General features: G+C 46.1%; 1 protein-coding gene across 5 annotated transcripts in view; it reads left to right on the top strand.

The window, feature by feature from the left end:
• Positions 1-17766, top strand: part of RGL3 (ral guanine nucleotide dissociation stimulator like 3) — a 357925-nt gene that overhangs the window by 134318 nt on the left and 205841 nt on the right. The window contains exon 1 of one of the 5 annotated variants that reach the window (XM_078684185.1): positions 12119-12151. The exons of the other annotated variants lie outside the window; for them this stretch is intronic. Coding sequence (XP_078540311.1) covers positions 12140-12151 — 12 coding nt within the window. The 5' untranslated portion in view covers positions 12119-12139. Of the gene's footprint in view, positions 1-12118; positions 12152-17766 lie in introns of those variants that run through there. 5 annotated transcript variants of the gene reach the window in all.

Here is a 17766-nt window from a genome sequence, read left to right as displayed (position 1 = left end):
GGCATTGGGATGGAGGACACACCCTTGGGATTTATTTTTGTGGGTTTTCAGGCTTGTTTCCCTAGAAGGCTCTGTGCGTTTGGGGGGTTGGGGCGGGAGAGATTTTGCTCAGTGGGGCCAAAGGTTTCATTTTGCCCAATAGGGAGACTGTGGAAAGATGGCTATGTCCTCAAACATACTGTCACGGGCCTTCATCTAAACAAGTAAAATTATTTCACAAATGTACTGCTAGTGGAGGGATTTTAATGACAAATGTGCAGCAAGTGGAGGAATGTTAATGACTCTAATAGATTCACAGCCAGAGGAAAGTTGTTAATAGACTCCCAACCATTGGAGCTATGTTAATGATCTGGATAGATTCACTGCCAGAGGGTAGATGTTAGTGTCTTCTGACCGATTCACTGCCAGTGGCGAGATGCGAGCGGCTCTGACATCCAGAGCCAGTATTAGGAGATATGAATGATTCGGACAGATTCACAGCCTGTGAAGAAATGTTGACGAACCTCTGTCGGATTCACAGCCAGTGGGAGAGATGTTAATGACTGACATATTTACAGCCAGTGGGGACAGGGCACAAGTCCCATAAAAGGAAGTGGGGGGACTGCCAAATGCAAATGACCTCATGACGTCACGTGCTGAACGTCTCGCGGTGTCTGAAAATTACACTGGGACACGTTCAGCATATTTCTGTGGGGCCCAGCTTCTTGGCAGGGGGGACGGGGTCCTCCCTGCGAAAAGAGTGGGGGGACGCCGTGTACCTGCGTGTACCTCCGACTCGAACCCTGAGTGGGGGGATGTTTCTGACTAGGTCAGATTCACAACCAATGTAGATAGAGATGTTAGTGCCCTGTGACACATTCAGTTCAGTTTTTAACGTCTTTATTTCGAAGTTTTTCTTCATAAAAGACATACATATAAAATTCATAATCAAAACACACAACCAATATGTACAGGTTTATACAAACAATTAAAAATTTTCTCTAAGAATCTTGTTTAAAAAACAATTAAATAACATGGAAAGACGTTTATGTCAATGTTAATACAAATATAAAAGGTCAATTCAGGAATACTTCCCAAGAAAAATTAGTTAAGTTTGACACTCAGCTATTGGCTCTACATAATTACATATAATATAAGTTGAAAAAGACATGAGCCCAATCTATAGGAGCCTTTTCCTTGCTTATGAACGTGCTACATAGAAACCACAATACTGGTTACACATTCACAATTAGTGGGGAGAGATGGTAATAACTCTTTTACAGATTTGCCGACAACGGGGAGATAGATGTTAGTACCATCTGATAGATTCAAGGCATTTAGAGAGATGTTAGTGACTTTGACACAGTAACATCAGTGGAGGCATCCTATGGCTCTCTGCCTGGTCCGCATGGGAGAGTTGTTAGCGTTCACAGACAGACCGCCAGGGGTGTTTGTCTGTCCACGGGAACCCCACGGCTCCTAAAGAGACATTGGGGAGATCTCAGCGTCTGAGTGGCTGCAAAGGAGGTCTACCTCAAGGAGGTCTTCTATGGCAGCTCTAACTCTGACCACTTTATGACCGAGATTTGCAGATTTTATATAGCGCGAACTCGACCCGACGGTACTGGAGCGCTTTACATGAGCACCGGTTACTTACACATTCAGGCACTGGGAGATTAAGTGATTTGCCCAGAATCACAGGATGCGGACGCGACACCGAGGCTTGAACCTTGGTTTCCAGCACCAAAGTCGGCAGTCTAGCCGATGGACCACATCCTCTCCCCTGTTACAGAGAGGGCAGCATTACGTGCCAGGGGGTAACATTTAAAATAGGAAAGGCACTCTTCTGCAGCGCACGGATGAGACGGCGACTCGGTGTTTTCGCGGCAGCAACAATATAGAACGGGCAGTTTGATTTCTGGACGGGAGTTGCCCTTTGATGATCCTGTCGGTGACATCATAGAACAGAAAGAGGGAAAACTACTGTCCATTTATTTAGAGTTAAAGGAGTGACATTTTCGGAGTTTCAGAGTGTGGAAATGGGAACAGTGTTAGTCAAAGACAGCGCTAAGTTGGTCATCAGAGAGAATGATCATGTGAGCGCTGCGAGCAGTGTTAGTGCGTGCCTGAGGGGGCTGGGGGCCTGAGGGGGTAGGGGCTGGGGGCCCGGGTGGTCTGTGCGAGGGGACACGGGTACGTCTGCACGGCTTCTCCCCCCCTCCTGATGCCTTCGCCTCTGGCAGCGAGCTTCTCCCGCCGACCCCTGGCTGCACCTGCTCTTACACAGGCATTAGGCCATCCTTTGGGAGTTGAAAGTTTAGCACCAACACCTCCCCCACCCTCGCATCTGTCGAACGCGATCGGAAGCAGAGGTGGGGGGGGGGAAGGCTGTGCTTAGTCGGATCTGCTAAAAAGATATTATTTTATAAATAATAGGACTCCTTGCTGGCCCCGTGGCCAGGCCGCTTCTAGGTTCTGCTTGGGAAGCCGTGCGTGGTCGGTGGGCGTCGCTCCAGCAAACACTTAAGTGGCCCTTAAATGCGTACAGGAAAACGTCTCCCCTGGCCCCGGTTCGGCAGAAAGGCGGCTATTAATGGGGCGCACTGGACTTCTCCCACCTTTGTGTACCGGTGCCACTGCACCCGTTGCGCTAATGTGAGCCAGCAGTCTGCCAGAGGTTGTCTGCCCTTCCCTGCACACCCGGGTGAACACGAGCTGTGCCGAGGGGCCTGTGCGGCCAGCTGTGTTTGTGTGGCCGCAGCACTGAAGATGAACACATCTGTATTACCTGTAGTGATGCTAAGAACGAGAAATGCGATGAGCTACAGCGAAGCAGCCTCACCCCAGCCGGGAATGGTCTGAACCAAAAGGGACAGGCCCCAAAGTCTCTGACACAGGGGCCCATCCGGCATCAGCCTGGTTGGATGAATGGCTAGGCACTGCCCAGCTCTCGCCGCTGGCCACCAAATCGAGAGGCCTTACTAACTCTGACTTTATTGGGCGGAGGGATGGCAAAGACGAGAGGGAGTCCCCTATCTAGGGCTTCCTTCCTTGTCTTTGTAAGGCTCGCTGCTCAAAACTTCAAGTCTGTGCGAGGTGTTGGTCCAGGGTCAGTAAAATGCATCTCTTTAAAAACTGACAGATCATGCTTTTATAGGACAAGCAGCAGGAGGCAATATTCATGCTTAAACAGAGCATGGCTTGCCCTCAGTCCTTTGGAGGCCTGCATAGGGACGTCGCCAGGGCCGGCTTTAGGGCAGTGCCACAGGTGCGGCCGCACTGGGCGCTGACCTTTTGAGGGGGCGTTCACAAGCGCTAAAGCAGGCCCTGGACGTCCCAGTCCCTTCTCCCTCTGCCCATACCCCACTTTCCTCAATCCATTCCACTTTCTGCCTTTCCCACCCCTTCTTCTCTTATAGCAGTTAAAAGTAGCATCAACATCTAGATATACACCAAAACATGTACAAGACACACCATGGTGTGTTGTATTAAGTGCTGATGGCAGTAAGGGGATTGTATCAGAGCTCACATCTCTGGAGAAATCTGTGTGAGGTGGAGAGACGACGATGAGAAGTTAGGCCACTGTGCCCATTCTATCTTTGGCCTCTGTGGAGGGGTCCCTGCAGTAAGGTTTTCCGTTGGGGAGCAGAGTGTGCTTGTCCGCATGCCACCAATGTCTGCTTTTTAAGTTATAGTAATGCCATTTTTAGGTCTCCCTGTTAATTCTGTCCTTTGTCCCATTCTGGAAAGAACCTGGTAAGAGCAGAGGCTGAAAGCGTTTAAGTGTCTCTGGCTTTGGCCTCTCTCTGAGGAGTGTCCGTGACGGACCGGGAGAGGGGGGCATTTTCAATATTCATTCTAACTTAAGGGGTCAGTTTGAGGGCAAGTCACATATGTGCATTCCACAATTTTGTAGAGAGTATTAGCGCCAGGCTCCAAAAGGACTACGGCTACATGAACATAAGTAGCCCACAAAATATACATTTAACTAGCTTACCCGTCGGGCGTTGCTGCGATCTCCGAAGAAAGGAAATTCAGGGAAACTCGTTATGATAACATTCAATTTACATTGTGTCATTTTTATTGAAACGTATTCATTTTAATATGGAAAACATTTCAAAGTGTCATTTTAATTCTATTTATTTATTCGAGTGCTTGTGGATACACAATTTTTTGTTTTTCCGTCTGGTGCGTAAATCAGTATTCGAAAGATTATGAGGGCCCTGGGGGGGCCGATATTTAAAAAATGTTATGCCAGAAACCTTCGCGGGAGTGTACTCAACAACTTCCCAAAGTTTCCTGGCGATCGGATGAATGCTGTTTTAATTCTGTTTATTTATTCGAGTGCTTGTGGATACACTTTTTTTGTTTTTCCGTCTTGTGTGTACATCAGTATTCGAAAGATTATGAGGGCCCTGGGGGGCCGCTATTTAAAAAATTTTTATGCCAGAAACCTTCGCGGAAGTGTACTCAACAACATCCCAAAGTTTCCTGGCGATCAGATGAATGCTGTTTTAATTCTATTTATTTATTCGAGTGCTTGTGGATACACGATTTTTTGTTTTTCCGTCTTGCGCGTATATCAGTATTCGAATGATTATGAGGGCCCTGGGGGGCCAATATTTTTAAAAAATGTATACCAGAAACCTTCGCGGGAGTGTACTCAACAACTTCCCAAAGTTTCATGGCGATCGGATGAATGGTGTTTTAATTCTATTTATTTATTCGAGTGCTTGTGGATGCACGATTTGTTGTTTTTCTGTCTGGTGCGTACATTAGTATTCGAAAGATTATGAGGGCCCTGGGGGGTCGATATTTAAAAAAATGTTAAGCCAGAAACCTTCGCGGGAGTGTACTCAACAACTTTCCAAAGTTTCATGGCGATCGGATGAATGGTGTAGTAATGCATAAAGGACAAACAGACAGACAGACATACATTCGTTTTTATATATATAGATTAGATTCACTTTTTTAAAATCACAGTTATGTGTGTTTTCTCAGCTTATATGTTGCACTACAGCCATTCACTATGAAGGACGGCATTCTACCCTTTGACAAGGAGCACATACTCGCACAAAGGAGTTACCTAGAGTATCAGGGACTGATATGGCAATGTGCGCTTTTTGAGTCCTAAAAATATTTTTACTTTTAGCCAGTAGTTGTTTTTAGGTTGACGAGGGTCGCAGCTTCCCCAGCAATAATGTTTTTCAAAAACCATGCCAAGCAAGCAATGGAAAATTTAAAAGACTGGCGGGGGCCTGCGTCAGATCTATTGGCATTGCCAACGCTTGTTTTTAAATGGTTATATTTCTGCTATGCGTGCTATAGAAATCACATCTGTTACACTTCCAATACTCCATTCATTTTATGGAGCATTGGTGAATTCTAAAGCTCCAAGAAAGAACTCGTCTTTTTCTTATTTTCTGCCTGGTCAACTGTGTTGGGCGCCTTGTTCTTTTGGCTTTTCTTACTTTGTGACAGTGATCAGTCAACCTTTACTCCTTGGGCCGAGAAAAGTCAGACACTAATAATTTTATGCTGCTTTTCCGGCCTAAAATGTGTTTCCCATTATCTTCCCAGTTTCTGCCATGGCAGTGACTTGTGGGTAGCATTGCCTGCATGTTCTGTGCTCAGATTCTTACGTGTTAACAAATTCCTTACTCTTTTCAGTATTGCATTGAGGACTCTTGTTTGCCAATGTAACTTTTAGAAATTAAACTTTGAAAGTGTTGGGACCTGTAGCCCCCTGAACAATATGCACAACACGCCTTGGGGGGAGGGGGGCGGGGTCAATGTATGTATGTATGCTTTCTAAAAGGACAGATTGCAGGAGAGAGAGAAAGGACACAGAGATGGGGAGAGAGGAGGTGGGGTCGGGGTAGGGGGAGAGAGGAAAGAGTGAGCAGGTTGTGGTGAAAGAGCCTAGAGCAGACTTCTCCAACGAGTAGCTCGCGAGCTACTGACAGTTCCCTAGCTAGCTACTTGTAAATAGCTCTCCTGTGTGCAGCCTACTCTAGTACAGCAGAAGCTTTTGTCTGGCTTAAGTAATATATTCATACCACAATTGAACAATGTGTGTTTGAGAAGAAAATGTGAATATTCTCAGAACTCATAAGCTGATGTTTGGAGAAAAAAGGTTAAATTTCCAAAATATTTGTATGCCTTATAGTTGAGAGATATATAATGTGGCATTATTGAGACTTAACTGCTATTATTAGGATTGCCTTGGTACCAGGAGCATCCCAGCTATGGTTGTAAAGTATTAACTATGTAAAGACATTAAAAAGTGAAAAAACCCTTTTTGATATAACTGCTGGCAACCCTGCCTAATGCACTGAGACAATCACCGCTGGTAGGCATGCCTAGGATGGATCTAATGTAATCTTGTCTGAAATGGTCACTATTAGAACACTAATCATATCAGGAGCTCCGATGATATTCATTGAACATAAGCAGCTCTTATTACAGAAATGGTTGGAGACCCCTGGCCTGGAGAGAGACGAAATGACATCCGGGGTGGCCGCACACTTTGGAACTCTGGGTCATACAAAACTATCCCAGTGAATAATTTCCCAAATTCCTAATGTGTAACCTGTCAGGAAATATGTTCAGCACACCTTGGCATCTAAGTAGAAATCCTCTATAATTTCCTAAGATTGTACCAGAAGGCAAAGTAACACGAGGTTAGAGGACATGCAGGGGAAAGAGCGAGATGCACACATGCAGCTCTACCCTGAGCGTTGCACATCTGCCATTCCAAACAGGACCCATGCACAGCTCTGTCAGTGCACCTCACTGCTAATCTGTATGCGCCCAGCTATTGGAGAGCTGGAATATACATTCTGCTAGTGCACCACAATCCTCTTCTGCGACACTCCTCTTTGTAATGCATTGGGATGCACATACTCTGCCAGTGCACATCTGTCCTGACAACCAGCTACTCGACACTTCCAAATGCGGCTTCCGCAGCAATCACAGCACTGAAAACGCTCTGATCACACCTACCGAAGGCAACCGAACCCTCCTCCACCAAGAAGAAACAGCAGCTTTGATCCTTCTCAACCTCTCGGCAGACTTCAACACCATATCCTACCACACACTGATGGAAAGACTCCATCACATCGGCATCCAAGGGGACGCGCTAAGATGAAGGACTTCCTTCCTCACTGGTGAAACCCAGAGGATCCACTTCCCAACTTTCACCTCTGAACCCAAGGAGATTACCTGCGGGGTCCCCCAGGACTCATCCCTCAGCTCCATGCTCTATAACGCATATATATGACCCCGCTGGCCAACATCGTCAGATCCTCCAGTCTCATCATAAGTTCCTACCTAGACGACACCCAACTCATCCTCTCACTCACCGACGACCCCGGCCCCGCCAGAACCAACTTCTAGAAATGCATGACAAACGCAGACGACTGGATGAATAAAAACTGCCTGCAGCTGAAAACAGACAAGACAGAAGTACTAATCTTTTGCAACAAATAGCAGCAACATATGGATTGACTTCCGGTGGCCATCAGACCTAGGACCCACACCCACTCCCTCCAAACACGCCAGAAACCTCAGAATCATCGACAACAAGCTCACAATGAAATCACAGATCAACACCGTCTCCTCCGCCTGCTTCCTCACTCTGTGCATGCTACCTAAGATCTTCAAGTGGCAACACCTACACACGAGACACACCGTGACACAGGCCCTCATCACTAGCTAACTGGACTACAGCAATGCCCTCCACGTAGGAATCACCACACACCTTTTACAGAAACTTCAGACCATATAGACCACTGCAGCCAGACTCATCCTTGGTTTTCCCCGATAAACCCAAGTCCCACCCCACCTCAGGAAACTCCACTGGATCCCCGTACAGAAGAAAAGCCAATAAAACCTGTTGACCGATGCACACAAGTCTCTACACAACCAAGGAACCGCATACATTAACCATTGCCTGAACTTCCACCAACCATCGAGAAGACTACGCTCTGCCTCCTTTTCACTTGCCCATACTCCCCGCATCTACCAAACAGAAGTGGAGGATATTCCTTCTCCCACATTACAGCAAAGACCTAAAACAGCCTCCCCACCATCTCCGGAACATCACCTCACTTCTGGAATTCCGAATGGCCCTCAAGGCTTGGCCGTTCGAATTAACCTCTGGGGCTTGCAAGTATTTGGATACCCTATCGGGTGATTAGCCATGCTTTATAAATCCTGATTGATTGACTTACATACAGCACTCCATGCTCTTCCTGCACTTTGATACACTGGACTCTGCCATTGTACCCCAATCCTAGCTGGTGTAAGCCCCGAATTGTACAGTATAGTGCTCCACAACAAAACTCTACTAGTGCACCTCAGTTCTGACCTGCCGAACCCCTGGTCCCCCAGTACTAGTACTCCGAGCCAGCTCTGCCGGGCACCTCATTCCTGACACTGACAGACAGCATAACCTGTCATTCATGTGCTGGGGCTCACGCACAGTCCTGGGGCAGTTTATCTCAATCCTAGTCCCCTAGCTCTCCTGTTATTATTCCAAGTACTGCAGCCCACTCACAGTTCTGCCACTGCACGTCATTCCTGGCCTGCAGAAAGCCCTTCTAGTTAGTAAAGTACAGAAATCCAGAGACAATCCTGCCAGTCAATCAATCAGTCAATCAGACAGATTACTTGCAAAGTGCAACTACTCAACCATAAGGGTCTCAAGGTGTTTTGGGGGGAGGGGCTGTTCGCCAGGGACCCTGTGGGTCAGTCGAAGAGCCAGGTCTTAAGGTCCTTCCTCATTTGAGGCAGTGACGGTGATTGCCGGAGGTGGAAAGGCAGGGTGTTCCAGGTCTTTGCCGCAAGGTTGGAGAAGGATCTTCCTCCGACTGTGGTCTTGCGAATATGTGGGATGGTAGACAGGGCCAGTGGGCAGAGTGGAGGTGTCTGGTGGGTGCGTGGAATGTGAGGCATGGTTAAGGTTTGCAGGTCAAGCAACGTCTAAAGCTTTGTGGGCATGTGTGAGGAGCTTGAAGGTGATTCTTTTGTTGACTGAGAGACAGTGGGTCTCTCAGATGGTTGGTGATGTGGCTGCAGCGGAGTATGTTGAGTATGAGTCTGGCGGAGGCATTCTGAAGGTTCTGCAGTTTCTTGAGGAGTTTCTGGGTGATGCAGCAGAGAGTACGTTACTGTATTCGATTCTGCTGCTGATGAGTGCACGTGTGACCGTTTTCTGGACTCGGTGGGGATCCACTTGAAGATCTTTCGGAGCAGGTGTATCGTGTGGAAGCAAGATGATGAGACAGCGTTGATCTGGTGGTTCATGGTGAGCAAGGAGTCCAGGATGATGCCTAGGTTTTGTGCGTGGTCTATGGGTGTGGGGTGTTCCAAGTGCTGCGAGCTACCAGGAGCCCATGATGAGGACTTTGGTCTTCTCTGAGTTGAGCTTTAGGCCGCTGTTCTTCATCCAGGTGGAGACAGCCTTCATCCCATCGTGGCAGTTGATCTTGGCAACTGTGGGTTCGTTGGTTAGGGATAGAATCAGCTGGGTGTCGTCAGCGTAGGAGACGATGTTTAGTCTGTGGTTCCTGACAATGGCAGCGACCGGAGCCATGTAGATGTTGAAGAGAGTGGAACTCAGGGCGGAGCCCTGAGGCACAGTGCAGCTGATCTCTGCAGGTTCAGAGAGAAACTGTGGTAGTCTGACTCTCTGTGTTTGGCCGGTGATGAAGGAGCGGATCCATTCCAGGGCTTTGTCGTGGATGCTAGCGTTGTGGAGTCTTGCGCATAGGATGCAATGAGAGACGGTATCGAATGCGACTGACAGGCCCAGGAGGACAAGGGCTGCAGTTTTGCCTTGGTGGATGAGGGTGCGGACGTCGTCTGTGGTGGCAAAGAGGGCGGTTTCGGTGCTGTGGTTGCTTCGGAAGCTGGGTTGGGAGAGGTCCAGGATGTGATTTGCTTCGATAAATTCAGAGGGTGTTGATGGCCTTCTCGATGACCTTGGCGGGAAAGTGAAAAGAGCGATGGGTTTAAAGTTCTTGAGGTGCATCGGGTCGGCAGAGGGTTTCTTCAGCAAGGAATTGATCTCTGCATGTTTCCAGTCTTCCGGGAAAATGCCGGAGGTGATGGAGCAGTGATGGTGTGGCAGAGTTCTGGAGCGATAGTGGTGCTGGCTCTGGTAATGATGTGGTGCGGGCAGGGGTCCTAGGGTGTTCCGGAGTAGATGCTCTTCATGATCTTGAGGGTGTCGTCCATGGTGAAGGGAGTCCAGTTGAGGAGGGTCTGCTGGGGTCTGGTATCGTTGGGTGCAGTTGTTGATGGTGGGGTGGGAGGGTCCTGGGTATCGAGGCTGTCAAAACTGTCATATATCTCCTTAATCTTGTAGTGGAAAAAGGTGCCTTGCTTGTTGCAGAGGTTTTGGGAGGAAGGGATGTCTGCTGTCTCTGTGCTGGGTCTGGGGAATTCTTTGACCATGGTGAAGAGTTCTTTACTTTTGAGTGCACTGGTGTTGATCCTTTCTAGTAGGGCCGCTTTCTTTGATGTTCTGGTGAGGTGGTGGTGTGTGGTGACGGTGGTTTTGAAGGCTAAGTGGTCTTCGGGGGTTTTGCTGCTCCTCCATCTCTTCTCAAGCCGTCTACAGGTATGCCTAGATTTGTGAAGGGTGGGAGACAACTAGCTGGCTTTCTTGTGGTGCTGCTTCTCTGAGGCTTTATTCAGGGAAGCCAGGGTGTTGGCGCAGTTGGAGATCCATCGGAGTAGGCTGCGTGCTGATATGTTGGCATCCACAGATTTCGGTGGGGGGTTTTGCTGAGGCAGGTGGCGAGCTGTTCTTCGGTGACCTTGTTCCAACATCTGCGAGGCTATCGGTGGGCGTGGTGGTGTACGGTAGGTTTGGTGAGGGAGAAGGGGGACGAGAAGTGGTCGGTCCAAGGGAGCTCGGTAGTGTGGCTGAAGGTGATGTTGTTGCTGGCTAAGAAGATGGGGTCGAGTGTGTGTCCAGCTGAGTGGGTTGGGGTGGTGACCGGTTTTGAGTCCAATGGTGGCAAGGTTCTCTAGCAGAGAGGAGGTGTTTTTGTTGTTGGAATTGTCCAGGTGGAAGTTGAGATCATCGAGGAGGATGTAGTCTGTGGAGGCGAGAGCGTGGGGTGCGATGAAGTCATTGATGAAATTGCTAAAGGGTGGGCAGGGTCCAGGGGGCTTTTAGATGAGGGTGCAGCAGAGGGTGGGGTTCGGTTTAGTCTGGACCTGGAAGTGGAGGTGCTCCTTGTTGGTCTAGTGGTCGTCTGCGTGTGTGGTGAGGCGGAGGGTGCTTTTGTGTACGAGGGCAATGCCTCGTCCCCCTCCCCCCCCCCCCCGGCTCCCCCTCCCCCAGTTTGTTGATGCAGTCCCTGATCTTATAGTCGTCCAGGATGGAGGTGTGCGATGTCCGGGCCTCAATCCCTTGGCTCGTCCAGCTAGAGAAGATCTACAACATACAACTAAGCTGTTGCACCTCAGTCCTGAGCTGCATCTTCACCAGATGTTTGAGCACTGGGGTTCACGCGCCGCTCTGTAAGTGTACCCCAATCCTGATTTATAATGATTACTGACTGCTATTCCAGTGCTTGAGCACACGCAACGCTGCCAGTGCAGCACGGCGAACTCAGGGCTCGTTTGACTTAGTTCATACAGCCCTTTTAGCCAACACCACGTTGCATTCTGGGGCTTGCAGTTTCACGTTAATAATCTATGCGTGGACTAAAAAATCCCGGCAGAGAAAATGCTGTCTAGAAAGTCAAGCCTAGCTGCGTGTGAACTTTGGCCACTTGAGAGCCAAGGTTCACCTGAGACAAACCTACCCCGTCACTAAGATTGCATCGAAAGGCAAAAGTGGTCAACTGTGACTCTGAAGTTTAATTCTGCTGAACACAAGTCCTCGCCTGACCTTACCTGCTTGAGCACAGCCGGGTTTCATGTGTGTGTCACTTCCAAACAGTGTGCGCCTAGACCCCTGAAGTGAGTGCTGTACCAATAAATATCAAATGTGTCTTTAAGGCGGGAAGGGTTCCAGGCAGCGCCAGCCTGCGGTTTGCCCGATCCAGCCTAACTCGTTGGGCAGCTCCGGGGCTTCCTCGTCTTCCCAAGATGCCAGGGTGGCAGGGCGAGGCAGCCAGCAGTGGCGGGGCGCGGAGGCATGCCTGCGAGGGTAAGAGGGGAGCGGGCCTCAATTGTTTGCTTCTTGGGACAGTAGGTGGTCAATAAGGGACAGCGAGCTCCGGGCCACAAGGTGCGGGGGCAGTGATGCAGCTCATTGGGTTAAGGTCGCAGCTGCAGAAATCCGTGCCTAACCCGCAGGTTACAGGGTTCATGTTTGGAAAAATAGTTGATCAGATTAACGAAGATACTGTAGAGATATGTAGGTAAGCTGTGGTCACCGGTTCCAATATCGGATAGCTCCGTGGGCTAATGTACCAGCTGCAGAGATCTTTGTGTAAGCTACAGGCCACAGAACCAAGACGTAGCAAGATAGCTCAGCTAGTTAATGTGAATGCTGCAGAGATTTGTGTGTAAGCTGCAAACCTCATGTTTAAAAACTGGCGGCTCTTCTGCATAGCTATCAGAATATATCTATCCCCCATGTTGGGTTCAGCATCACTCTTTTGTGTGTGCTGTTGTCTTCGTCATTTGTATCTCTCCCTGAAATATTTGGGGTGCTTTTGTATTCATTTTTTGATATAGATGAATAATCTATAAACAGTTTTGAGATATGTGATCATTTGTTACAATTTCCCCAAAATGTGAGAGGGTGTGCGAAACCTCGTGTACTGGTGCCTGGAGTGATTTCTGCACGTTTCTGGTTCCTCCGGAATTTGAGGTGCGTTGTTGACATTTCTGACGTGTCGGATATATTTAGGGCGCCCTGTGCAAAATTCAGAAATCTGTCATGTGATTTCTTTAATTTTCTGACACAAAGTTAGACTGTATCTTGTGATTTCTGTCCTACCCAGTTTTGAAGTATTTTAAGATTCTTTCTGAGAATGTTTGAAAGTTGTCAGAGATGTGCTGTAATTTGTAGCAGTTCCTTAGACGTGTGAGTCACTGCCGGCTTGAGAGGGATTCCTGGTAGTCGAGTATCTTCTGCTTGAGTGCTGTTCATTTGGTGGTAGAAACACATTATTTAGTGCGCTTAGAAACTGCAGAAGTAAGGTATTGGGCGCTAGATAAAAACATGGTATTATTTTAGTCATTATAATTGTAGTATATGGCTTTCACAGGAAGTCTTTATTGTGAACAACCCGTCCAACATCGGATTTCTTTTGCAGTGATGTCACAACAGTGGTTCACCAAGGTGGTGAACCACTATTGTGATGTCACCCGGGGAAGTGTTCACTTCCCTTTGAAGTGAGCACTTTGAATGCGAGGGTGGTATTGCTGCTGGCAGTCTGTAGTATATTGTTGTATCTTATATCTTCCTGCTGCTCAGCTAGAATGCATGTGATGTGGAATGTTGGATGAATGGAACGTTAGTGGTTTGTGAATGTCAGTTGGGTGAGGGCTGAGCAGCAGGACAGCGGCTCCTGATGGGGTTATCTTTATATCTTAACATCTTTACTCAATAAAGTAACTTAAATAATCTATCTGAAGTATCCATCATCTTTCGGAATACATCATATATCACTTTAAGATCTGTGTAAGTATATCACTTTAAGATCTCTGTATTGTGTGGAACTTTGAGTATGTTCCAGATTTGTTTATATGTGTATGTGCATTCTTAGAGAGCAGTCTCACCCGCCTTCTCTGGATGGAAGCAGTAGGTGGCGGGGAGGGGGGTTGCAAGTATGAAGCCCTGCTGCTTTTGTTACTTGGGTCGATATTGCAGCACTGCTACAAAACCGAACCCCACCAGTAACAAAACTGGCCCCCGCTGCTGCAAAGCCGTCCCCCACTCTTCCAGCCTCCCTGGGAAATGCCCGTTGCCCTACGGCCAGTCCGGCCCTGGTCACCACAGACCAGAGCGAGACAGGAGACTGGCCATACGCCGCCCGCCTTCTCTCTTGTCAGTGTGCGTCTGACAGGCCTGCTCTGGGAGGAAAAGGAAGATGCGTTCACAAGGGCCTCTCACCGAGCTCTGTCGGGGCTTCAGCGCCTATCCACCCGTACTGTGAGAAGGGCTTCAGCGCCTATCCAGCCTATCCACCCTTACTGTGAGAACGGGCTTCAGCGCCTATCCAGCCTATCCACCCTTACTGTGAGAACGGGCTTCAGCGCCTATCCAGCCTATCCACCCTTACTGTGAGAACGGGACACATACGTTTGGGCTGGGCGGGGCCGGGATGACGCAGAGTTCAGTTTCAGTTTGGGCAATATGGAGGGGGTTTTACAGAGCATGGTGAGGATGGGTGGCAGGAGGCTGGGTATTCTTTTCCTGTTTGGAGTGGCCGGATGTTTATGCAGAGGGTGGTGTGGGTGGGTGGCAGGAGGCCAGGAATTTTTTTATACTTGAATTTGGAAAGGGAGTTTTTCAGAAAGCGGCGTGGGTAGCAGAAGACCAGATTTTTTTTAATTCGGGGAGGAGGGTATCTTAAGGGTTGGTGGTAGGGGTGGCATGAGGTCAGAATTAAAATATTTTTAAAGGTATTATATATAAGGCTCCCTATTTTCCGTTTTTACAAATTTTTACAGATAAATACTGACAGAATACATTGTGTTTTCTGTCTGCATTTATTTTTAAAGGTGGATAAATACAGAACATTGGGTTTCTTTTAAGTCCCTTTGTGCTGCCTTTCATGAACTATATGCCAACAGCTGAGCAGATGGACAGCACAGGAAATTTAAAAAAAGATGCAATTTCATTAAATAATGCCATGTGTCAACATACGTTTGTGGTATAATGCTATTTACCAGTGGATGTATTGTTATATAATATGCAGCAGCTGAAAATAGCTAAAACAGACAGACATCAAAGTATGTGTGCACGTCTATCAGTTAAATAAATATGGAAATATACAGTGTTACCACTTCATTTATCCGCAAAACACAAAATAAATATGGATAAATACAGAAGTGGGTAAAAAATAAATATGGATAAATACAGATGGAAATGCTAAAAAAATAAATACCATAAAACCGGAAGCCCGTATTATATATGGCTCCCCTATACTCCTCTGCCCCTTCACATAAGCTGGAAGCTGAGTTAAATGATTTGGTGTGGGGTGGCATATACAACATAAAATTATAGATGGGTAAATTTAAGAAACAGGGATAATTGTCCCCATAGAGGTTCTGAGTAACATCATAGACAACTCAAGCTCAACTCTCATTTATTTGATGTCACTCAGAACCCCTCGGTGATAAACATCCCTGTTATTCACAGTTGCCCATCTGTACTTCTATATGTTATATGTGTCTCACTCTGAGAGTAACTATTGTGAACTCCAGATTAAAAAACGGGTTATTCACTACTATGGTGTAGCAACAGCGGGGAACAAAAGTTGTTTTCCACTGTTGCTATATCATAAAAGTGTTATAGGCTGCTCTGATATGCTCCCCGAGAGCCTGTCACTGCAGAGCTAAAGAGCAGAAAGCACAGCTTCAGGAGGGAAGGGAAAGAGGGCCGAAGGCACAAAGCGTGGTGGGGTGGGTGGCAGTCAGTCAGCTTTTTAAAAAAAAAACATTTGAGATAGGGAAGAGAGGCCATGTTTTTTATGATTCCCTCATTATGAAAACAGGTGAAAGCAGGAGCCGATAATTTTAGGGGCTATACATGACGTAAAATTATAAATGAGTAAAAAGTTAATAATGGATACGTTTTTTACCTTGGGTTTCCGAGTGACGTCATAGACAACTCCAGCTTCGTTCTTGTTGTCTATTTATTGTAGCGCGGAAACTACTTGATGTAAAACAAACCTGTTTACTGTTACCAACTTATAATTCTATATATAACATAAATACCAAATGAAAAGTTATTGGAAGTCACCTCCTAGTTCTTCTCTTAGGTCACAGAACTTCTTGGCATCTGCAGTAGTTTTAAAACATGGTCATACTATGCACATTTTAATGAGCCTAACAGAACCATTCATTAAAAAGGTTGTAAGGGTAGGCAGTCCTTTCTTCCGACTTTAATGAGGGCTGTTGTCTGCCACCAAAATATCTCCTCGGAATAAGAATGGCAAATGTTTAACCTTAATATCCCCTCACTTTCCAATAAACCAGTCTCTGTTTCTCTCTTTCACATTCTTTTTCATCTCCCCCTCTCCTTTCTCCCCCAGTCTCTCTCCTTTCTCTACATCTCTTTTGCTCTTTCTCTCTCCCTCTCTCTCTCTGTCTCTTTCTCAGGCTCTCTTGTTCCCTCTCTTTCTCAGTCACTTTTGCTCTGTCCATCTCTTTCACCTTATATTACTTTTGGTCTCACTTCTTCTCGAACCATCCCTCACCTCTTTATCTCTTCCTCACCACCACTTAATGCCTGTCTCTCTTCTTACCTCCCACTATATTCTATAGTCTCCTTTATCTCCTCTCTTTCCTTCCCTCCTCTCTTTCTCAGTAGACTTCTGTCTACACCTCACCTATTCTCCCTCTTTCTGTCTCTCTCAGTCTATCTGTTTTCTTATGTTTCTTTTTATTGCTTTCTCCTTCTTTCTCTTTCCTCTCCCTTCTGTCGCTCTCTCTCCCTCTCTCTGCTTTCTCTACTCACGCCATCTCTCTTTTTTGAGATGGTCAATCGTCTGTTTTGGAAGATAACATAATTGTTATATTAATCGTTTATTCTCAGTTTTAAATTATCTAATATAAAAATCTACCCACCTAAAGGCTCACAAACCCACCTCTAGAATTAAAAATGTAATACATAATTCAACATACTGTGAATCATTGTAACAAAAAATACAAAATTAACAGTCATATTTTACACTTTTAAACATTCAATTAAAAAACATTAACCATTTTCCCCATTATCCCCGAAAACCCACAACTGATCTTAAAATCAATATTTTTTACATATTTAAAAAATATAAAAGTTAATTCCACAAAAATAACAGATATAACATAATCATCAAATTGACCAACTAACAATACCCTGTGATGTTAACAAGAATATGTGATTGATAAAAACAAGCTCTACCCACTCAATATCCCAATAAATCAAACAAAATGAAATAAAAAAGTATAAAACATTTAAAGAAAGAACAATTAAAAATACAATATAATAAAACAATGAATTAATCAGTACAAATTCAAAATATAATTAAAACACTACCCACTCAATGCCCATATAAATCCAACACGAAAAAATATGCACTGCGATAATACTTTAATAATAATAATTTTACAGTAACATATGTTATAAAAAAACACAAAACAATGCAATAAAACACCATAATTAAAAATTGTTTGAAAGTTAAACATATTTTAAACTTTGATATGATGGTAAAATAATTAACAATTGATATACTTACTTTCGATATTTTGATCTACAATATTTTTGTAGCCAAGATATTTTCACCACGATTTAATGGTTATATTTATTTATTTATTTCATCCCTTATAAAGCGCACTATCACCCCACGGGCATTTTGGCAATATCATACGTGTGCCCAACTGGGTTCATGGTACATGGGGGGTCTCGTCAGTTAAGTCAGTTTATACACTACGATAGAGCCATGTATTTAGTCTCTTCCTAAACTCTAAAAGATCCTCCAGCTGTCTCATCTTGAGTGGAAGACTATTCCAAAGTTGTGCAGCAGACATACTGAAAGCCCTACCTCCTGATTTAAAAAAAAAATCTTGGTACCTTCACCAGCTTAGCGCAGGAGGAGCGGAGAC

Source organism: Lissotriton helveticus, chromosome 1_1 (assembly GCF_964261635.1).
Source record: "Lissotriton helveticus chromosome 1_1, aLisHel1.1, whole genome shotgun sequence".
Taxonomy (NCBI): Eukaryota; Metazoa; Chordata; class Amphibia; order Caudata; family Salamandridae; genus Lissotriton; species Lissotriton helveticus.
The sequence above is the reverse complement of the archived record's forward strand: the minus strand, read 5'-3'. Positions and strand labels throughout refer to the sequence as shown.